The sequence below is a fragment of the Mytilus trossulus genome, chromosome 5 (genome assembly GCF_036588685.1).
Source record: "Mytilus trossulus isolate FHL-02 chromosome 5, PNRI_Mtr1.1.1.hap1, whole genome shotgun sequence".
Lineage (NCBI taxonomy): Eukaryota > Metazoa > Mollusca > Bivalvia > Mytilida > Mytilidae > Mytilus > Mytilus trossulus.
In genome coordinates, this window is record NC_086377.1 from 18010847 (window position 1) to 18036213 (window position 25367).

The 25367-nt window shown below is 31.9% G+C and overlaps 1 protein-coding gene across 2 annotated transcripts; it reads left to right on the plus strand.

Moving 5' to 3' along the window:
• Positions 1-3277: 3277 nt before the first annotated feature.
• On the plus strand, positions 3278-24947 carry LOC134719474 (uncharacterized). 2 transcript variants are annotated; one of them, XM_063582462.1, is made up of 12 exons: positions 3278-3387; positions 7222-7321; positions 9378-9410; positions 10793-10891; positions 12331-12498; positions 15327-15494; positions 16850-16996; positions 18366-18425; positions 19037-19333; positions 20153-20302; positions 21109-21300; positions 23700-24947. In XM_063582462.1, exons 2-11 carry the CDS (start codon positions 7285-7287, stop codon positions 21264-21266), a joined length of 1317 nt encoding a protein of 438 aa, XP_063438532.1. In that variant the 5' UTR covers positions 3278-3387; positions 7222-7284; the 3' UTR covers positions 21267-21300; positions 23700-24947. The 2 variants fall into 2 exon arrangements, with proteins under 2 accessions (XP_063438532.1, XP_063438534.1); XM_063582464.1 differs by lacking the exon at positions 7222-7321.
• Positions 24948-25367: the final 420 nt, after the last annotated feature.

Genomic DNA, 25367 nt, shown 5'->3' on the forward strand with positions numbered 1-25367 from the left:
GATAAAAGTAAAGATTGTTAATTTATCTGTTTTAGTATTTAACTTTTGATGTTTCTGTAATGTTTTATGAATATTAGTTTATTCAATTTGTCTTCAGTACCTTTAATGTAAAAGTTATCCGGTTTAATGACAATATAAGGATTTTAATTGGGTTTTTTTCAGTCGGAGTCGGCCTTGTACAGGCCTCCAAATACTCACCGGACTGTATCAGTCCACTTCAGTTTCGAGTTAATCACCACTTCGGTGCAGTTCGCTAGAGTAAGTCACCTCTTCTTGGTGCTAATTTACTACTTAAAACACAACGCGAAGCCAATTTACTTTACTAAAGACTAACTCTTGGTAACACTTTATTTTTCATTTTACATTTGAAATTACTCTATTTTTGAACTTCATTTAAGAAAGTTTTTTGACCCTCGTTTGTCCGCAATTATTGTACATTTGTCACTAAACATAGTTTCATTTGAACAATTGTCTGTTGTTCCGCCATAATCTGACATCAGGTGTCCCGATGGTCGAATAGGGACACAATACTGGCAACTACACGTCCCGGGAGGTGTCGTCACCGACCCTCTCCGTTACAATAACACTACCATAAAAATACACCACCAAGAACGTTTCTATAAAGTTTTGAACCCTTGAATGACCTTAAATCCTATATATCCTTAACAAGCCTATGGACTGTGCAACAAAACGTTTATAGTGAAAATAGGGCACAGATTTTGGGTTAAGGAGTTATGGGGCACAATAATACTGTAAACGGCCAAACCTAATAATAAAAAAGACAAAGCACGCTTCTATCAAGTTTTGAACCCTTTACATGACGTAAAATTATAAGGTGACGTTCACATCAGGTAATGCAGTTCTAGCATCACGTACTGCAATATTCACATCATACACTAAAGTATTTGCATCATGTACAAGGGTTTTTATTTCAACATCACATAAGAAAAGTTTCGCATCATGTAATGAAACAACCACATCACGTAAAGACGTTTTCACATCATGCAATGAATTTTTCACATAATGTTATAAAGTTTTCACATCATGTAATGTAATGAAGTTTTCACATCATGTAATGAAAAGTTCACATCATGTAATGAAGAATTCACATCATGTAATGAAGAATTCACATCATGTAATGAAGAGTTCACATCATGGAAAGAAGTTTTCACATCATGTAAAGAAGAATTCACATCATGTAATGAAGAGTTCACATCATGGAAAGAAGAGTTCACATCATGTAAAGAAGAATTCACATCATGTAATGAAGAATTCACATCATATAAAGGAGAATTCACATCATGTAAGCAACATTTTCATCATGTCATAGTAGTTTCTTCTTATAAGGCAGTGATGGCGTTCCATACTATAGAGTATTACTTCCTGTTTGATGGAATAGTGAAATAGAAGTCAATATGTTCTTGCTCAAACCTATGTCGCTTTGAATGTGTCATGATTGTCATCCTCAGCGTAAGCAATGTGTTACTGTAATTTGAATTTCAAAATGACTGTCTGAGCGACGTTTTTCGAAAGCACTGGTCAACTCAACCATAGCGAATCACAAGACTTTGACAATCAGTAAATTATGGCAAAAAATATCTTCTTAAGTAAAGAATTGTCGCATAAAAATTAGATAATATGGGGACGGAGTGGAGTCCCCAATTACGGTAGAAAAATAAAAAAAATAAAAAAATCGGGAAAATTTCCCGAATTTTTCATTGTACTAATGAACTCAAAATCGTTAACTTTTTTTTTATGTCATGTTTTGAAATCCCGGACCGGCGCAGAAATCTACAATATACTTCCTTTTTCCGGTCTCGTTATGAATCTTTGAGTAAAATATATATTTATCAGTCTAGTATAAAAAGGAGGGAACGCAATACCAATTTCATTTTTTAAAATAATTCTTTGATATGAAAAAACGTTACCTGATGAAAGCGTTTCTTTGTTTACATGGCATATGACGTCATAATTTAAATAACGTCACAACTAAAATCCCTAACAACAAAACCAAAATCGGAAACGTTACGGTATTTCCGTTTTATTTTTTTAACAAATATTAAAGTTACAAAAAATAATGCATACAGACTTCGTCCCCATTTACAGGTTATGTCTGCCTCATATTATGGGGACGAAGTCCCCAATTACGGTAGAAAAATAAAAAAAAAAAATTATTTATCAGTCTATTAAAATATAACATTGGATCTCAATACAAATTCAATTTTAATAATTGTTTGATATGAAAAAAACGTTACCTGATGAAAGCGTTTCTTTTGTTTACATCGAATCTGACGTCATAACTTAAAGAACGTCACAGCTAATTCCCTAACAACAGAACCAAAATCGGGAACGTTACACACGGTATTTCGTTTTCTTTTATCAACATTTTGAATGAAAAAATAATACATACAAACTTCGTCCCCATTCACAGGTTACGCCTGCCTCATATTATGAGGACGAAGTCCCCAATTACGGTAGAAAAATCACAAAAAAAAAAATCGGGAAAATTTCCCGAATTTTTCATTCTACTAATTTTAACTTAGAGAACGTCACAGCTAATTCCCTAACAACAGAACCAAAATCGGGAACGTTACGTACGGTATTTCGGTTTCTTTTATCAACATGATTGAATTAAAAAAAAAAATACATACAGACTTCGTCCCCATTCACAGGTTATGCCTGCCTCATATTAAAGTACACAGGAAATGGCGAAGTCCACATAGTCTAGTATGATTAATCATTTAAAAAAAAAATAAGCAAAAAGGGGGGGATAGGGCGTTCTCCCTCTACGTCCCCCTCTGGATCCGCCACTGCCTTCTGTTGTCCATTTTGTCAAGTAGTAATCCTCAAAAGTATGTTTACGTTATATGCTATTTTTATCAAGTTGATTATACACACAGAATACATTTTATTATAATATCATTCCCCATTTCCATTCTCAATTTTATTAAGTCTCCTTCCATTATAACACGGGTCCACCAATAATACAACAAAAACGACATATTAGTAGAAAAAAGCGCTATGTTTTCATATTGCTTGAAGTGCAATATTCCAATAAAAATAAACTACTCACAAACCACTGATCTCAATATAATCAGCTAAAATAGGGCAAGCATTTTAGAAAAGCTATTACTTGTAATGCATGAATGAATGACGTTGACTCTTTTTCTATATTTAGAACAATCTGTATCTAAAAAACGCTTAATGTTTACAATACATCAGTTCCAATCGTTCGGGTGACACAGATAATACAACTTTTCGGATAATGACCTCAGTAAATTTAATCGCCATTTTTCCTCAATAAATTTACATTGACCGCTTGTAATATTTATGCAGTTGGCATCAGTTAGTACTGTAGCACTGCAAACAGATAACCTATAGCACCATGTGAGTACAGAGAATATATTTGTCATGTAATATAATAATCGCATGCCGATTTCCCCAAGAAATTATGTATGAAGATGAAGCTGTCTGCATCACACCACCAGAATCCTGAATCCGGCTGTTGGGTCGATTTCCGTATAAAAAAACCCTATCAAAATACATGTCATAATTGTTAAGATACAACCCATGAAAATAGTGTAATTACTTCTTGGCTTCATAAAAGACTGTAATAATAATATAAATTTATTTGGCCGAAAACATAAATCTTTACATACATGAATTACAATAATATAAAGAACAATTACCAATACATATACAAATATTAATACTTATTCAGTTAAACTAGAATAATATAAATTAAGGCGGGCCACAAAAATTAAATATCCGCCACATAAGTTACTGATGCATAAAATGCAAAAATAAAATAAAATAAATAAACTAGAAATTTGACAAAAATAAAAAAAAGGAGAGGGCGGGTGGGTAAATTTCGATCTGATTACTCTAACGTATTCTAATGTAATGACTAGGAAAAAGAATTCACTTTAAAACTAAAGGTGGAGTGAACACAAATCAAAATCAGTTATGCGAGAATATCAAATGATCGGCCAAAGGGGGGTAACTAGAACATATTTCGCATCGTAATTACTAGTTTTTTTGAAAAAAACAAACCAATTACTTCTTGGCTTCATAAAAGACTGTAATAATAATATAAATTTATTTGGCCGAAAACATAAATCTTTACATACATGAATTACAATAATATAAAGAACAATTACCAATACATATACAAATATTAATACTTATTCAGTTAAACTAGAATAATATAAATTAAGGCGGGCCACAAAAATTAAATATCCGCCAAACTAGCCCGCCAAACAAAACCAAACAAGTTACAGATGTGGTTAAACCCAAGAGATGTAACACTCTCTTGAAAGTTCAACTCCAAGCAGGAAGAATAAAACACTTCTTCAGCTGCTAGATCTACTTAGGAGATACTCACGGAAATCTCTCCTAAAAGTAGAGTACCCTAAAGAGACATATATACACTAATGAATCCAAAGGATGAAACACTCCCTTGAAAATTCAAACACCTAAGGAATGAAACACTCCCTTTAGGCTAGCCTATAAAAACTAAATAATAATAATGACATACATGAAGACAAAATACTAAATTATTTACATATGATTAATAGCATGCTGGAAACACTGGCGCAATTCATATTGCCCAGCTTCATTAAGGTGAAGCCCACCATCTTTAAAAGCAAATAATGACCTTACTGGAATGCCTTTATGAAAAAATCTTTTAAAAGACCTAATATAGCTTAAATTACTCTTAGAGCACATCCTGCTCAATTCTAAATTAACACTTTTACACTTATTACCTGTATAAGAAAAATCAACAGGCCTTGGCAGAATAGAAGAAAATAAATTTCGATCTGATTACTCTAACGTATTCTAATGTAATGACTAGGAAAAAGAATTCACTTTAAAACTAAAGGTGGAGTGAACACATATCAAAATCAGTTATGCGAGAATATCAAATGATCGGCCAAAGGGGGGTAACTAAAACATATTTCGCATCGTAATTACTAGTTTTTTAGAAAAAAACAAACCTTCAAAATGTCAACATAAAACATGTAAAAGGACTAATATGAGGCAGGCATTACCTGTAAATGGGGACGAAGTCTGTATGAATTAAACCCTATCAATAAGGGGGTCAAAATATACCAAAGTCGACTATCACAGTAGAGCTTCTCTCGAAGATAAACGAAAAATGTCATCGGAATCAGTAGTTTCTTATTATGTCATTCATGAGATAATAACAAAATGAAGTGGTTTGGGTTTGTAAACGGATTTTAGTTTTTTTTTGTTAGACAAACTATTGCTTTGACTTCGCTTTTCTTTCATGTACATGTATCATCTGACTGAATAATATCTTTAACACATCTGGCATTTTCAGTATACATGTCTTATGTGACCGCAGCATTAGCTTGATTCATTTATGACAGATTCAACAGCAGTACATACATGTACATCATGTACATACAATGTATGCTAAAACATTTCCTTGGCCCAAAATTCTAACATTTTTGTGTCTTTCTTAATTCTTACTACAAAATGTACATGAACACCCAAAAATGTGAAAAGTTAGTATTTAACTCTTTTTGCTTAAATACTGAAAAAAATTCTGGCAACCCCTTTCTTATTTTTACTCTTTTGCTTAAAATACTGTTAAAAATATATATTTAACATGGGTGACGAATTGACTATGTCAGGTGTCGATTTTAACCAGGTGCTGATTTGTCCAGGTGCCAATTTAACTAGGTGCCGGTTTGACTAGAATTCTTTGACAAATGTTTGAAATTATCTGAGTTTCATTAGACCTTTGATAACAGTATCAAAAAGATTATTTACTTAATATTTTGTGGGAGAAGGGGGTTCAGACTATGTGGTATCAGGTCTGTTTGCGCCCAATACATTTTCGCACCCTACACGTTCTCACATTCGCACCCAAGGTCCCTTCGCACTCTACTCATTCGCGCCCAATTTTAATTCAAATTCAAGTTGAATAATTGGAAAATCATGGTTGTTGTTTTAAATTGCTTTGGTGTAAATACTGAATGTATGTATAGCTTGGTATGAGTAAAACATTGAAGATTTTAAAGGGAAAACACAAAAGATAATTGTTTTTAACAGCTTGGTCCCTTTGATCTGAAACAACAAAACAATAAAACATAGAAACCAAAATATAGCAATCCACTAATATAACCAAAACATGATAAAATTTATTCAACACAGTTAAAAACATAGTCAGAATCTCACTTCATTTTGAAACAAGTCAATGAAACAAAGTTATAGCAATACACTTACCAAAACATGATTAAGAGTTATTCAACACAAAATAAAACGTTGACAAAATATCACTTTATTTAGAAAGGATTTTTTATTATTTTTAACAATACGCTATCCAAAAAAAAAAAAAAATGCTGTCTCACTTTATTTTGAGACAATGACAACAATTATACTTATAAGAAAACACTTGCTTACAGAGTTATTAAACACAAAACCAATTAAGATTGGGTGCGAACTTGTAGGGTGTGAAATTTAAAGGGGGTGAACATGTCAGAGTGGGCGCAAACGTGAACGGAAGCGAACGGACCAGGATTCAGACTATGTACCAGTGAGAAATATACAAGCCTTTCTACGGTATTTATTTGTACAATTCAGGTAGTCTTGACCTATTCATTTGTCTTAAAAAAACAGCTAGTTGTCACCTTCCCTTCACACACATATACGAATATCAATTATATGCTGACGATACATGTTGCATTGTTAAACTAATTACGGTATGTGAAAATCAAGACTTGCATAAAAACTATCCCAATATTAGAGACAGTGGCGTCATTTTTCTTCAGAGCTTTCAGCTCTTTAATTTTATTAAAGGTCATGGTTTTCTCTGGACACTCCGGCTCGCTGAATGATCATGATGATGTATATATATTTCATTGCCAGTTGATTCTGATGCTATCTTTTAATAGTTTAGAAACAAATTTAAGGCTCAAACATACACATGCATTTGTTACTCACATGTTGAATTATTTTTGCTATAATGTTCAAATGATGTAGGAAAAATTTGTGCATTTGAATGTAACATGCTGGTTTAATTGAAGAGTTGTTTAAAAATAACGTTGCTCACTTAAGCTTGTAATGTGATTACTTTATTATTACATGATTTTATACTTATTAAAGTCAACTTCAGATCACAAATTTATAATGTAGTGGAACTAGTGTTATAATTTGAAGCTTGATTTGCATATCTATTTTCATCTGTTTTAGAAAGAAATTAATTTGAACAAGGAAAAAAAAGTGCAGAGCAGATTGATATATTTAATTGTAGAAATGGATTTAGATCATATTGGAGATATACCCATTAAAAGTAAGTTATTTAAGAGGCGGATCCAGGAGAAGGGGGGGGGGGGGGTTAATTGATTATATAGGGAATCACTGAAGCATGACTGAAGTAGGCTTCCCTAAGGTCAGTCAGCGGGCGCCCTTACAAAAAATTCCCCATCTGGGGCAATATGCGCAATTGTTTCTCCATAGGCCGTAATGGTAACGTTTTCTTCTGTTGCTCAGCCCATATCGTAAACTTGTATATGTATGATGGCTTGTTTCGAAGCTGAGACATTTTTACATATGTGGTTAAATTTTCGGGGTACGAAGTGTGATTCATTTTTCCGTAATTTAGCAAACCCCGAGTATCCTTTTGCGATGTCGCTCCTCATGGTAAAAAATCCCAATTTTAACACAATAAGTTCTTTGAAATTTTAATACTTTGAACACATTTCATAGCTCCATGGTTTTTACACATTTATTTTATTCTGTGTTCCTTTATTTTGTAAATTAACACTAATGGTTCAGCTCAGTCATTTGTCAGTCATTTGTTTATCATAGAAATGTGTCAAATATCACTACACAGAGATTTTTTGTTTACACGTGACTTTTGTGTTCCTCATTTCAAGGCACATATGGGGTATTGTCCCATCTGCCACTGGTTTTGTTATACCCCTGCTGTAGTTGAGGGGGAAGTACCCTCGTTTGTATGTCCATCTCAGGGACAGATTCAGCCATTTTAAAAAAGAGGGCTTCCTAACTCAGGACAAAGGGGTAGGGGTTGTTACAACTACATGTCCCCATTCAAATGCATTGATTGTTCAAAAAGGTTGTGGTTGCATACCCCAGTCCTTACATTCTTGAGAAAAATTTAAAAATCTGAGAGTAGTCACAAAAAATTGAGAATGGTACACATGGTACACAATTAAAATTCTAAAATATGTTGTATTTTAATTTTAGATAATTAACTCCCAACCCCAGATTCTGCGTATTGTTTTGTCAGAATGCTGTATCCTGTTTATCGTTTCTGTATCCGGCTTCTTGTTGTCATAATAGTGCATGTAATTTCCACTGTCCGGCCCTACATCTCTTCTCTTTTTCACGCTAAATTATTTGACTTTCATGTGTCACATTTGAAAAAAAATGGCAAATCCTGCATCATGCTTGACCCCATTGAGACAAACTTTAGGGCAACAAGTGTCACCTGGTACAAGAGTAACAAAGTAGGCCTAAGATATATATAATTAAATACAGAATTATTAAATTTCTATTAATTCGATGTTCACATAAATATAATTAATTACTTTATTCATCTAATTGTAATAATAATAATTTGTAAAACTCAATGAAATGTTTGTCTTAACCCATTTGGTCCAAAATATTATTATACTTGTACAGTCCGACCTTATATGTATGGTTGGACCGTATGAGTATAAAATATACATATGGTCTGGAACAGTAATACTTAGTTCTCACCCTGACCACAAGCTGACAAAACCTACTGATATGAAGCCAATTATACTGGTCTCTGACCACCAAACCAGTGCTAATTTTGACCCCTGTTTTTAAAGTATATGAATAAAGAGATATAGGAAGATGTGGTTTGAGCACCAATAAGACACCTCTCCATCCAAAAAAACATTATAGGTCAAAGCACTGCATTCAACACGGAGCCTTGGCTCACACCGAAGAACAAGCTATTAAGGGCCCCAAAAATACTAGTGTAAAACCAACCATTATGCCAACGGTCTAATCTATATAAAAAAGCGAGAAATGAGAAACACATACAAATTACAGAAACAAACGAAAACTACTGTACATCAGGTTCCTGATATAGGATATATATCAGATATATACATTTCATGCATTTATACAGTTTGGATACCGTAAATGTATTGCATGTGTATTAATGATATATTAATGTATGTATACACTAGTGCACCCCTCAATTACTGAGTTTGACATAATTGTTAATTCATAGCTATTATTTGAGAATAAGAATAACTGAATATATAGTACAATTACGCCAATCTATTATCGAACCCAAGAAGCTGCACTGTATTATGAATTGAAACATATTTTTTTCTTTATTTATTTAGGTTCTTTAGATGACATGACCTGGGATCCAACAGGTATTTATATATATATCAGTCAGAGCTCAGACATAAACAAGTCGATTTTTGTTTTTGACTTAAATAAGTCAAAACATGTATTTATTATAAAAATGTAGTTTCAATTTTAAACTTATCGAAGTCAATAATTGACAGATTTGTTTAGGTCTATTTATGTTGGTAAAAAAACTTAATGTTTCTTTGTGGCCAAACTACACCACCTATGACAGCAAAAACCTGTATGAGAGTTCACAAGGACTTGAGCTATCTATATTTAATTATCTAATTGAACATCCTTACTAAACACAGATGTTTTACCTCATTAAGTGTGATTCCAGGTGGTTGCATTGTAAGGTAAATTAACATTATCTCCGATTTTTTAGACTCTCATTCATATTTTTCTTTAGAAGACAAAGCATTGGCTTTCAATGTTGTCATTATTTGATTTAGATGCATGACCTCCTTATAAATATGCATGGGTCTTGAAGTTAACCAATTTTGATCACTCATCGACTTGTAGGAGTCGATATTTGCAACTTTTTGATTCTGGACAATTATTTCTTGTTTTAAAATATTGGACTTATTCAAGTCGTATTTTGTCTTCCATTTAAGGGAGACAAATCCTAAAACTTACAAATTTAGACCTCTATGAGTCAATAGCAGATTCAGACTTATTTATGTCTGAGCTCTGACTGTATATGTTTATATGATATATATGAAGTATTAAATTTTCTGTTTGAAGAATTGTTAGCTGTACATGCCTGCCTAGCATGGTTCATCTGACCTTGACCTCATTTTCATAGTTCATTGGTCAATGTTTAGATTTCTTGGTAAAGTTTACAGTTGTAATAAAGCTTTATATTTAGGACTATCAAAGTATCAATGATCAGAAAAGAAGGAAGACATTTCGGCGTGTGCACTCTTGTTTTTGTAAAGGTATTCATTTTGGTGTAATATACCATCATTGAGTTTCCCTTACTAGTCTTTGTTAAATTTGCACTTTTCAAAATATTGTGCAGAATTTATCTTTGTTGCATGATAAAGAATTGTCTTGAGCATGTTAAATAAAGTTTTGTACTGTCCAGTACAGTACTGCAGATAATATTCTACATATCATTTCAATGCAAGTGTACATGACATACTATGATTTGGTGGTACATGTAATTCACCTTTTGTGCAGTTGAACATAATGTTCAATCTTTTATTTATTCAACCACTTTTATGAGATTTGAACAATATATTAACTATCATAGCACAAGGACACATTGTGACACACAAATAAATTCCTCATTTATACAGTGATTTGAAAATAGTGCATTTTTTGTTTCACTTATCACAGAATTTTATAATACTTCCACAGATTTTATGTTGTGCCTACTTAAAAAAACACTTTTTATTTATAGATTTGGTAGTTGCTGTTGAGGACAAAGTGAAAGATGTACATAACGTAGGACAAGAAGATAAGACAGGATTTCTAGATAAATGCTACAAGTATCAATTAGGTTTGTATCTAAATAAGTAGACAAACATTTCAATAAGAATTTGTATTATGTCAGCACTTTAGTTAAACCGACAACGTTTATTGTATACGGTAAATAGAAATCAATGAAATTCAAACACAAGGTTTGTGAGCAAAAGAGAAAGATTTGGATTGATTTTGGGAGAGTTGGTCCATACAATTTAGGAGTTAGGGGCCAAAAGGGTCCAAATGACCTCAGCAGTCATATCAAGCTGCGCACTGCAGAGCATCGGGATTAGCAAAGTGTTTAATTTTTTTCAGTCCAGGTATTATTGATGTGCAATTTGTAACATGATGATACCATATAGCAGGTTATTTTTGCTGGTGTATAAATTTACGATTATTATTGAATTAGGTATTTTGAGCGGATTCAAAATCATTATCTACCTTAGCATATACACTATTTTGAGGAATGTTATTTTGGCGATTTTGTTATATCTGCAAAATATTTACACTCCACCAAAAAAAACAGCTATACAGTATACATACTATTTCACTTTAACCAAATTAACATACCTGCCATGTAGGGCTGTTTAGGAAAATAGTTATTAGTTTTCTCGTTTGAATTGTTTTACATTGTCTTATCGGGGCCTTTTATAGCTGACTATGCGGTATGGACTTTGCTCATTGTTGAAGGCCGTACAGTGACCTATAGTTGTTAAAGTATGTGTCATTTTGGTCTTTTTGCGGATAGTTGTCTCATTGGCAATTATACCACATCTTCTTTTTTATATGACTCCAATTACATCATCATGATCATGTACTATATATGTTTACTGAAAATAAACATGGGAAACAAGCACATGAGGCAAGTAGTCTTTTGAACTTTTCTCATGTTTTACATATTTTTGTATTTTACTAATAGATTAAACATGTTAAATGAACTTTTTAAATTTTCTTTCATGGTAGAACTTTTTGTCAAGATGTTATAATAAACATGGTTTGTAGACCAAAGAATACCATTACTTTGATTTGGAATGTTGTTCATGAGTTTTAATTGACTAATCATAGAACTACTGCATCTTTTATGCAGGGGTTGTTATCTTGTTTCAGATATATATGAGGGGGGATAGGATCTTTATTGGGAATCCAGGATCGGGTGTTTTTGATCTTGGGATTTCAGGTGTGAACCTTTCAGAATCGGGTGTTTTTGAGCTTGGGATTTCAGGTGTGAACCTTTCAGGATCGGGGAATTCTATTTTTCTAATTTCGGGACCTCAGGATTTCGTGTTTGTAAGCCCAGGATTTCGGGATCAGGTGTTTTGTAGCCCGGGATTTCGGGATCAGGACCCCTCCTATCCCCTCTCATATATACCACAATACGAAGTCACAATCCCTATTAACCTTCTATAGAATAATGAAAGTCTTGATTGATAAGAAGATTTTTATAATGTATAATTTGTATGTTTTTTTTAATTTCAGAAGTCAATTTGACTGTAAAGTCAGATTTATTTGGTTTCAAGCAAAATCCATCTGTGGGTGTTGTGGCCAATTTCATAGATGTGATGTGGAAGCAGGAAGATCAGAAAAATTGTCCGCCAACATTTTGCAATCTTAAAGTTTCCAAGTTTGAAATGGGTTTGAATGAAGGTAACTTAAGTTAAGTTAAATACAATTTTCAGATCGTGTCTGTATTTTGACCATTTAATACAATAATGACCACCAAAAAATGTTCTGATAACTGCTTTTTCTGGCATGTCTGGCTAGAGTGGCAGCAGTGTTGACAATTTATTAGTTTGTGATCAGGTCTAGTTTATGGTGAACCACAAATTGTAGGTCAATCATATTTTGCAAGTTGTATTAGCATTTGCTCATCTCATTCCCATGGAGATTAGTTGACCCTGTCCCTCATTCATGGTCTATTGACTTTGAAACTTTAGCTTTTTTACATGTATTAATTTGTGGTTAGGTCAGTTTATGGGGAACCCCTAGTGGTAGCTATAGGTCAATGTTATTTTGCATGCATTCCAGCCATCATTCAAATATCTTCCACCATCATCAAATAACCGTGCCATCATTAAATTGTCTACTGCCATCATTCAAATTTGTTTTTCATTCTTTTTAGCCTGATGCTATATTTATATGCTCCATTTATTATGTCCCATTTATGGGTGTTATGACATCTGGTCTGTGCATCCATTCGTCCTGCTTCAGGTTAAAGTTTTTTTCTTGAGGTAGTTTTTGATGAAGTTGAAGTCCAATCAACTTGCAACTTAGTTAACATGTTGCCTATGATATAATCTTTCTAATTTTAATGCCAAATTAGAAATTTTATTCCATTTTCACAGTCCATTGAACATAGAAAATGATAGGGCAGATGGAGCATTTGTGTACTTGGGACACATTCTTGTTAAGCAATTATAATCAATTGGATGTAATTGCATAACCCTTAGGCTTTTTGTATTATAATCCAATACAGTTTTAACTCCTGAGGGATATCCAGATTAAGATGGCTAATCGCTTGTACAGGAAGATCAACAAACCTGACTGGAGAAGACTTTCTGAAGATAGATGATTTATTGAATTATTCAACTAAGTTTCAGCAAAAGCTAATAATAATTTAGATTAAAAGAATAAATTAAAATCCAGTTACAAAGAAAACAGTTTAACAAGTTGAGCACATGATTTTATACTGACTTAAGTAATCAGCATCCCCCTTTTTAAGAAGTGCAAAATAAGACGTAAAACATTAACATTATTTCATTGCAAATAACTGGAGTACTGCTGTAGCAATAATATTGAATTACTTTAAAAGTTAAAAAAGAATAACACTTGAATATTTACTGTGAAGAAACATCATATCATATTAATAATTTCGAATTCATTTTTTAGCTCACCTGGCCTAAAAGGCAAATGGAGCTTTTCCCATCACTTGGCGTCCGGCGTCGTCATCCTGCGTCCGTCGTTGTTAACTTTTACAAAAATCTTCTCCTCTGAAACTACTGGGCCAAATTAAACAAACTTGGCCACAACCGTCATTGATGTATCTAGTTTAAAGTTTGTGTTTTTTAACCCAACCAACCATCCAAGATGGCCGCCGTAACTAAAAATAGAACATAGGGGTAAAATGCAGTTTTTGGCTTATAACTCAAAAACCAAAGCATAAAGAGCAAATCTGACGGGGTAAAATTGTTTATCAGGTCAAAATCTATTTGCCCTGAAATTTTCAGATGAATCAGACAACCCATTGTTGGGTTGCTGCCCCTAAATTGGTAATTTTAAGGAAATTTTACTGTTTTTGGTTATTATCTTGAATATTATTATAGATGGAGATAAACTGTAGACAGCAATAATGTTCAGCAAAGTAAGATTTACAAATAAGTCAACATGACCAAAATGGTCAGTTGACCCCTTTAGGAGTTATTGCCCTTTATAGTCAATTTTTAACAATTTTTCGTAAATATCCATGATCTTTTACAAAAATCTTCTCCTCTGAAACTACCGGCCAAAATTAATGCAAACTTGGCCACAATCATTATTGATGTATATAGTTTAAAGTTTGTGTTTTTTTACCCGGCCAACTATCCAAGATGGCCGCCATGGCTTAAAATAGAACATAGGGGTAAATTGCAGTTTTTGGCTTATAACTCAAAAACCAAAGCATTTAGAGCAAATCTGACAGTGGTAAAATTGTTTAACAGGTCAAGATCTATCTGCCCTGAAATTTTCAGATGAATCAGACAACCCATTGTTGGGTTGCTGCCCCTAAATTGGTAATTTTAAGGAAATTTTACTGTTTTTGGGTTATTATCTTGAATATTATTATAGATAGAGATAAACTGTAAACAGCAATAATGTACAGCAATTTAAGACTCAAAAATAAGTCAACATGACCAAAATGGTCAATTGACCCCCTAAGAAGTTATTGTCCTTTATAATCAATTTTTAACAATTTTCATAAAATTTGTAAATTTTTACTTACATTTTCCACTGAAACTACACGGACAAGTTCATTATTATATAGATAGAGATAATTGTAAGCAGCAAGAATGTTCAGTAAAGTAAGATGTACAAACACATCACAATCACCTAAACACAATTTTGTCATGAACTGTCTGCTTCCTTTGTTCAATTCACATATACCAAGGTGAGCGACACAGGCTCTTTAGAGCCTCTAGTTGTAGATTACAACCAAATTGATACATCCGTCTCTCAGGTTTACATTCAGACTTGAAGGATGAACTTGATGAAGTGAACAATTCATAATCAATGATTTTTTTAGCTTATTTTACAAAATTGAGCCATTTTTGCTGCTCAAAGTGAATTATTTATTTGCATTTCATAAATAATTGAGCAAAGAAAATAATAATAAATTGAATTTTTAAAATATCTCTTAGCCAGTTTCTCTTTAACCTTTTATAGAATAATTAATAAATGACTTTTATAATGTATAATTTGTATGTTTTTTTTTATTTCAGAAGTCAATTTGACTGTAAAGTCAGATTTATTTGGTTTCAAGCAAAATCCATCTGTGGGTGTTGTGGCCAATTTCATAGATGTTAAGTGGAAGCAGGAAGATCAGAAAAAATGTCTGCCAACACTTTGCAGTATTAAAGTTTCCAAGTTTGAAATGGGTTTGAATGAAGGTAACTTAATTTAAGTTAAATACAATTTTCAGATCGTGTCTGTATTTTGACCACATGTTACAATATAGTCCACCAATTAATGTAAGGTCTTTCCTAATTGAAATACATATAATATACAGGGTCACTGATGAGTGATGAGTCTTTGGTAGACGAAACACGAGTCTGGTGTATATACAAAATTTAGTCTTGGTATCTATGATGTATTTATATACATACATCTTATCTTATGCAGTGTTTCAGTCTTTCAAAAATTAAAGAAGTCAGCTGCCCGTGATGCCCTTATCCCCATGCTTCTGCCCTTAAAATCAAAAACATGCATCTAGTTATGAAATAACATGCATATCATGTTTCCTTCTGGTAAATGTGTTATCTTATTGTATAACACTCTTATTAATTGACAATGGCATAAAGCTAAATACCTAGGATTTGGCATTTCATCACCTCAGTCACTTATTGTTTACTTTAATGATCATTGAACAAATACAAAGTGTTTAATGCAGATAATAATGTCCACATGTTAGTCAAAGTAGATTCAACTACTGAAATCATTTGCATGATTTGTGAAGTTGGTCCTGAAAAAAATTATTTTTGACATTAAATTTGATAAGATACTAGGTGAAAAGTTTGCTTCGTTTAATGCTTTCATTTTGCCCTTGTTGTCCGAAATAATAATAGGGTTCTGAATAAAAACTTTAGCTGGGTCAAATAGGGGTTAAGAACAAGCATCTTTGTAGTTTCTGGACAATAATTTATTAGCATTGACAAAACTAATTTCCATGGAGTTTGTTTAGCCTTGTACCTTCAGTCATGGTTCATGATTGATCATTGACTTTGAATATTTGATCAAACTTACCTATATTGCTCTTTTGATTCCTCAACATTTGCATTATCCAAATGATAAAAAGGTGAAACATATCTCTATGTTTACTGTTCATTTGTTTAATGGTCATCTTAAGTCTGCCTCAGGGGGCGTGATTTTCCTGCTGTTGCGAAGACCCATTGCTGGCCATTTGCTGTTTTCTGCTCTTTGGTCAGATTGTTGTCTCTTTAAAACATTACCCTTTTCCATTCACAATTTGATTGTAGATATAAGTTATATAGTAATTTCAAGGATTTATAAAAATTGTAAATTTTTGCATTACCTGTATACGTATATGGGGAAAATCTGAGTGTAAAGTTAAGTAATAAACAAAAAAAGTGAGAAGACAATTCTTCATGTGCACTCATGTTTTTACCCGAAATAAATTCACCTATATTGGGATAGATGGTATTCGAAGAGGTGATACTCATATTGATTGGTTGCCTGTATGATCCTGTAGTCTATATTTTTAAACAAATTTTAATTCATTTTTCAGGTTTCTGCAAGGTTGAAACATACCAGATCATTCAACGTGTTGGATGTGGGCAGAATAAGGAAGAAGAAAAAGCAATGGATTGGAATAAAAAAGACCCTGATAAAATGAACAAAATAAAAACAAACATACTGAACAAGACAAAATATGGTAGGTTTTTGGATTTTTTCATATTTTCATCATTAAAAATATATTTAATTAAAGATAAATTATTTAATATTGTTCTGCTTTGACCTTATTTTACTCTCAACATACATTGCAAAATTATTTCTATCTATGAGTTTCAAACACATCATGAAATTTTATTGTTGAGCCTGCAACATTTATGTTGCAAAATAGAGACATAGAAATCCTATATGCTAGATCTGCATCATCAGCATTTAGGTTCTGTCTGTGGTTAAGGTATTTTTGTACAACCAATTTTTTTCTTCTTCCTATAATGCTTTGATGTCATTATCAGAGTCTGGAGACACATTTAGTTTCCAGACAATAGCTTTATAGTTTAAGTTAATGGATTTCTATGAAATTTCACCAATACCACAAAAGAAAGGTTGTTATTGAGTTGAGGGTAATGGTACCAACAGTTTACGAAAAAAAAGGGCCAAAAACAATTCTTTTTATAGGTTCCTGACAATATCTTGTGTGTAAGTGTATGGATCTCTCTAACATTGTTCCATATCACAGAGGGCAGGGAAGGCTTTGAACATGCAGTGAATAAGGGAAAACATGGGGTAAAAACAAGCATATTCTTGTTTCCAGACAATAACTTGTGTTAAAGTGTAGAAATCTCTCTTTCATCCAAATGCTATGAAACGCATACACAGAGCTTATTACAACAAAACACAGACAGAGTTCAAATTAATATAAAAATGAAGATGTGGTATGATTGCCAATGAGACAACTATCCACAAAAGACCAAAATGACACAAACATTAAAATTAATAGGTCACCGTACGGCCTTCAACAATGAGCAAAGCCCATACTGCATATAGTCAGCTGTAAAAGGCCCAGATAAGACAATGTAAAACAATTCAAGCGAGAAAACTAACGACCTTATTTATGTTAAAAAATGAATCACTTTTGCCGATGTTGAGTTATGTCTCTTTATGATCTTCAATATCATCTTCTTCAATGCATCATCTATATGTCCCATGGACACATTACCCATTTTTTTTTCTCTCTTTAGGGATTTTTATAGCATAAATTAAAGAAGATAGAGAGGCAAAAATTTCTATTCTGTGTTTTTTGTAGATGTGTCCTAATTCACTTATTTAATTCTGAATCAATATGGATACATAGAAAAATTGGTTGAACTGACCTCCAAGCAACCCATCATTCAGTAATGAGGAATAATCAAATTTAGGTACTTGAAGCTATTTGTGTACGGTCATTAAACATTATGAAATTTTCACTTAAGTCCTAACAACACTGTTCATCTGTTATGAACATCCTGTAATGAATGTGGCAGATAACACATGTAATTATAAGTTAATAGTAAGTTTAATTATTTTCTTTCTAGGTATGATTTTAGTGCTGCTTTTGAGTGCTTTTTGTTCAGTGTCAAGTGCTAAAAATATAGGTATGTATACATTGCTACATTCAGTCTATAATGTTCAAGGCATAGGCCAGGTGGGCCTTTGGTTTTCAAATGTTAAAGGCCCACATGAAATTTTACAGGCCCCCAAATTTCTGCTTAAGTTTTTTCTTCTAGAAACTTTTCCTGTTATTCATGTGGGTATCTCATCTTATCAATTTTTCGTTGGTATTAAGGTATATTGGGCCGACGACCGGCTCCCTTTTATAAGATGGGTAAACCAACATATATATAAATAAATGGGGATACCAGAATACTGATATCAGTGACAAATTTATATAACTTGTCCTCAAAGATTTAATAAAATGCCGGCTACTATTTCAAAACAATTTTAGTTGTTCACTAGACTTGTTTTGCAATCATCAGTGCTGAAGTCAGGGGCTTTGGGCTACTGCTTTGTGTCACAGACTTCCAGGACCAATGGGCTTTCTCCTCAAGTGTTTTAAGGGCCCCCATAATTTTGTCTGCGCTTTGTTGGGAGTTCATGTTTGCCATTTGTTATCCCTAAAGTTTTAAAGAAAGGTCATGTTTATTTACATTGAAAACATGTATAGATAATAATGATGCTTACTGACTACATTTTTTGCTTGTTTTAGATGATGACTGTTTACAGACATCTGTAAGTGGGTTTGTCAATACTGGAGATTTGGTTTTCCACTGCAAGTGTAAATGTTCATGTTCACAAAACTGGAGATGGTCTGGAGGTCCAAATAATGTTGATTTGACCACTAATCAGCAGGTGCTATCATCTTACATTGAAAAAATCAACATTACTGAAAATCCTCCAGGAGTACATGACTATTCAATAACAATGAACGTAACAGAGACTGATTTTATGTCTGACTTCACATGCCATAATGGTTTTGCTACTAAGAAAATAAACAGATCTGAGTGTAAGTTGCTTTATATTCCCTAGTTGAAACATTTATATAGAAATCAAGTTACAATATGCTTCTTTCGATGAAAGGAAATTCACAAAATATGTAAAAATGATAAGCTATTCTGTATGAATATTATTATGCCCCCAATTCAAAAAGATAGGGATATACTGATTTACATCTGTCCATCAGTCCTTCCGTTCATCTGTCCATCCATCTAAGTAAATATTTTTCGTCTCATTTTTCTCAGGAACAACATTACAAGGATTTCTTTAAATTTGGTTTTAAGGGTTCACATAAGTCAGCTATACCGTGTGATGTGTTTTCAGGTTCATCACTCAACAACTTCCTGTTTACTGAACACTTAAATCATTATACAAATGACATCCAAGTTGAAAAATTTTCGTCACATTTTCTCAGGAACTACTTAACATTCACTCTTCAACATCATGTTTACTGTCATGTTTTTAAGCGGAGGCAAAGTCTTCTCACATTTTCTACTTGTTATGTTTTATTCTCCTGGATTATAAGCAAAACTGATTTGAAAATGCAACTACCATAACTGAATAAGTGCGTATTGTGACTGCATCTTGATAAAACTCATGTGATAGTTAAGATTTCACCCTTATATATATATCACAAAGTCCCAAATAAGCAGGGCATACCTTTGTCACTCTTCACTTTCATGGACAAATGATCAAAGTTAAAGTTAAAAGATTAGGTCTGTTTCTTTGATACTATGAGCAGTAAGTCAAGTGTATGTGGTGTAGGTAATAATTGTAAGGGGTACTTTTGCAGTATAAATAAAATAACAAATGATGTATTTATTTTCAGTACTACAACACGTATCTCCACCTAGCCAGTATACAGTTACCTCAACCATGTCATCACCTGAACAACCAAAGACCTCAGTCATGTTAACACATGAACAAACAAGGACCACAACCATGTCAACACTTAAACCAACAATGACAAGTTATATTAGTGAGTTTGAATGTTAAAAGTGGTGTTCAATACCTATTTTCCATACCTAACATTAAATTATTCTTAAAGTTGAATAATTCCCATTTAAATCTGTCAAGGGTATACCTCTATGGACATGATAGAGTGACTATAAGAGAAAATAACATATAATATCTGATAATATGAATAATGTCAGGAGTTGTCTATCCTTTAATCCTTAAATCATGTACATTTGAGCAGTAAATTAAACATAGCCTTCATAACTAATTTTCCATATAATTCATACATTTTTTTCATCAACCATGTTAAATGCTTTAATAGTTGTTGCACACATATAAATTACTACCAGAGACACTGAGGAATAATCTGGAAGCTTGTTCGATACTCTTATTTTTTTACAATAAATTGAAACACTTTGTGATTGAGCATGTTATACTGTCAGGACTGTATACAAACTTATTTTTTGCAGATATTATATTTCACATTTAGTCCTTTATTATCCTTTTCCCTAGCAATTTTATTTTGTGATTCTTAAAATTATTAAATGCAGATAAATAAGGAGAAATCAAAATTACACTCTCCTGACGATTTATTTTTGTAGTATTTTTCTACTTGCCAAAGTTTTGAAAATACATGGCTTGTGAAAATTAGTTATGTTTTTATGAGTTTGAGTAATTTGAGCATTAACTTTATATCTAAATGTTATATTTCATTTACCTTTGCTGTAAATCAGATCTTGTACATGTGATATTTATGGTAAACAATTGTCTGTGCTGATAAAAGAGATTGATTATGAAATTAATTATTTCCTTTGTATATTGTTAAAGGTAAAATGAGTGATGGTGAAAAAGCAGGGATAGTATTTGGATCTTTTATAGTGGTAGCACTATTAGTTGGAGCAGCTGTATTCTTAGGTAAAAGGAGATGTAATCAACAAAAGCAGGATGATATAGAAGCAGGAATGCCTATGAAAACAAGGTCTTAAGAGTTATATTTGAAGTTCTAAGGAGAATTGATAGGTAGGTTAAAGAAGTTGTAATGAAGCAATCAATTTAAGAATAACAATAATTAAGAGAGTGTGGTATGATAGCAAATGAGGCACCTCAACCACAGAGACTAAGAGGTTAACAAATATAGGTCACTGTACAGCATTCAGCAATGAGCAAAACCAATACAACCATGACAACATAGTAAGCTATTGAGGTGGTATGGGAGTCTAAAATAGAAATGATAGAATTTGTTCATACTTTACCAAAATGTAGTATCTATTAATATATGTTGAAAAATATAATAAAAATGATAGGTCACCGCGCATTTTCTCAAGCTACAGGCCGTGACAAAATGACACATTTTGTATGGATTATTCAGGAAAAAACACCATTTTGTGATTAGAAACTAAACAAAATGATAGAATTGTTAAATACGTAAGGAAAAGATAGCTTACAGACAATGCTTTAAGAATATCAAAAGAAAAATTAGGATCACCGTAAGTTTTTTCCGGCATAAATACATTATAGGAAAATTCCATGTACAATCCTTCAGAAAATGCACTGTTTTAGAGTTATCTCCCCTTAAAATGGCAATTTATTTATTTTTTAAAAACAACCAAAATTTTTTAAAAAGTTTGCAAAAATAATAATATTGATGAGTTTATTCTTATAAATTGGTTCTCTTAAATGAAAATTCACATTAAATATCTGCATTTCTGCATCAAATTTTGCTAACTTGATAGAAAATCTGGACCTTTGGTTCTCTGTTTTTTACAATCCGAGATGCAGGAAGACACCCATACCACCTTAAAGTTATTAAAACAATGTAAAAGGGAGATAACCAACAGCAAATATGTTCTGAGAATTGCATTGTGTTATGCTTCCAGTCATTCATATAACACTGATCTGTTAAAATTAAGGGTGCTATAAACAGTTTCGTATAAAAAACTAGGGGTTATTCCCCGACTAAAAATAGACTTGGAGGGAAGTCCCTTTTTATCAACATAATTGGTAAAAAAGTATCATGTTTTTTATATTTGATTGTAAAAATAAGTTAATTAGCTTCAGTTAAAACAGGTTGAATGATTAAAATAATTTTTAAAAATTAGATTAAATACACATGTTTTAAGGGGAGACAAACTGTAAACATCCTGTTTTTTTGGCAGTGAAAAGTGCAAAACTTATTTGCACCCACTGTAGCTCTTTTCGGAGCAGGCAAACGTAGCCTGAAGCATAAATTTTTAGAAAGACCAGGTAAAAACCTTTGAAATTCATACAGTTTTGAATATGAAAAATGTGCATGTATCATGTCTGCATGGGTGTGCACATGGCCTGATTTCATGTTTTTTATGCATAGATTAGGCAATGTTTTTCCCATTTACTCTGGATAAAACTTTTTGGTACTATTAAAAGTACAATTTATTTATATTTCATTATAAACTAGAGAAAATTCTGATTCTAATGATATCTAGTTTTATACAAGTATCTTCATTAACATTAACACCACTAAGGGTCAATTATAGATGGTCCCTCAAAATAAGACGTCATAGAAAAAAACTGTTGATTGCACCCTTAAAGGGACAAACATAATTATAATATAGTGAGGTTTTTGCATAGAAATGTGTTAGTGAATGGACTAAAACAATTCTGAAAAATATTGTATGGCATGTGTACTTTAATTTTGAAGCATCAGTTTGGTATATTTAATGCAAATATTACAGATTTGTACATAGCAACTAGATATAAGAAAACCAGACTCTGTTCAAATTTTGAAGTTTTTTAGCTTATTGCCACGTCATGATACTTTTATTAATTCTCTCCTATATATGGAACCAAAAGTTGCACATGCAATGTGTTGATTTTTTCTTCTTTGGCCTGTACTACTGATTAGTGTAACATGGATTTTTTTTCATTAATTTATATTTTTTGTACTTTTTATAGTTAAAAAGCTCCACGTATCATATATAAGAAATACACTATTTCAATATTTTTCTCAACTCAGCTACAACTTAGTTCATATAATAATAGGGACAAAATATGTTTAAAGTAACTTTATTTATGCTTATTTAACAGTTTTTATTCTATTTATTCAAAAGAAACCCAATTTTATGTTTTTTCTTTTTAAATAAACGGATGACAATAGGATACAGGAAATGTTTGGAATATGCCAGTTAAACGATTTGCCACTGGCCAAAATACCACAACTATGCGACATATAAAATTAGCTGTAGTTTCACCATTCGGGGTCACAATCCTTAAAGTAAGACATCATTTTAATCGGTATTGTGTACAGATTCATAAAAGCTGAGAAGTTTTATATATCGCATACAAGGTGTAGCGTCAAAAATGAAAAGCAAAATATGTATCATTCATTAAAAAAAATCAATTAATATATATATACTTTTATCAATTATATGATTTTATTGTAGATCCAACAAGAACTGATGTCAATCCTGATTATTGCCTTAGCCTTTGCAACTTAGTTGAATTTAAGAATCAAAAGAAATCATATCTTGTACTCATGTTTTGATAGATTTTATGTTTTTTTTTAAATGTAAAATATGAATTTTGCTTAACAAAGAAACCTACCACATTCAATCATGTCTTTGAATTTGAAAATTTGACCTGTTTCTGAAGTCTAAGAATCCAATCATCTGATAATTAAAATTTTCTAATTTATTTTTTTTTACATCTCAAATTTATTCTTTAATCATAATAGATCATTTCTTAAAAATTGCCAAAAAAAATGAGATTAATATAACTATAAATGGTAAAATGTGGTGTGTAATGTTTAGTATAGTGAAATGTATATTTTTAAATAGATTTTACATTATTTTGTTATGTTTTAATAAACATGTTGTAAAGGCATTAATTGTCCATTTGGGATTCTTCATGTGCTAGTATTCAGTATTTACAAGTCAAGCCTGTATTGTCTCAGCGTTGTTGTATTATGGATTATTTTTACTTCAGTTTTAAGATCTTTTACATATTTTATATTTTTGTACTTGAATAGTTGTAATCATGTAAAATAAAATGGAGTGCCTCATTTTCAACACATATCATTTATATTTCGATTTGGTCTTTTATTGATTTTTCAATGAAATGAAGAATGACATATAAACTGATCAACTTTTATCATTTGCAGACATAATCATGGATTTAAATATCCATATAAATGAACAAATTTTTTTGTATTTATTTAAAATTTTTATTTATATAGATGTTTAGACAGTCATACTTTTATTTATTCTATTGCATAGAATTAAAAGAGTTTCTACAATATTTTATTTTTATGCACCATTTATGGGCATTATCTTTTCTGGTCTGTGCATCCATTCTTCTGTCTGTCCATTTATTGATCCATTTGTTTGTTGAGAGGGGGGTTTGTCAGAGTGGTCCTGATCTGAAATCCAGAGATCAATCCCAAAATCTTGAGCTTTAAGACATCCGATCCTGACGTCCTGAAAAATGTCCTGCCCCCTAAGACAGTGAATCTTTGTTAGTCTTTCCCACTTAAAGTTTTTGGTCAAAGTGTTTTTTGATGAAGTTGAAACTTAGTACACATGTTTCCAATGATTGTTCATGAAAATACACATGTGTCTGCATAAAAAATTTCTATGAGATAGAATTTTGAAATAAATTGTGAGCAGATAGGTTTTATTATATGTTTTAAGAAAATAAAATGGTGTCATCTAACTTGTTTTCTTACTACAAGTAAAAATTAAAAAATCCCTATTAGTCCAAATACAAATCTTATACTAAAAGAGATTAAATGGCTTAGTTAAAAAAAAAATTCCAAAAACACAAAATTTAGTATTATTTGAAATATTTTGGATAACACAATAGATCACCAAGTTTTCTTTATATTAAAACACAGTTAAACCATTAAAAAATTGCAAATATCTCCAAATTTCCAGATTTGTGCAAATAAACAGACTAATTGTCCACTGCGATTATAGAATCCAAGATGAAGGTATACCATGATTCCACCTTAAAATATATTTGGCTTTAATCAAAATTTCTGTTGAAATTTATCAAAATTTCTGTTGAAATTTATCAAAATTTCTGTTGAAATTTATCAAAATTTCTGTTGAAAT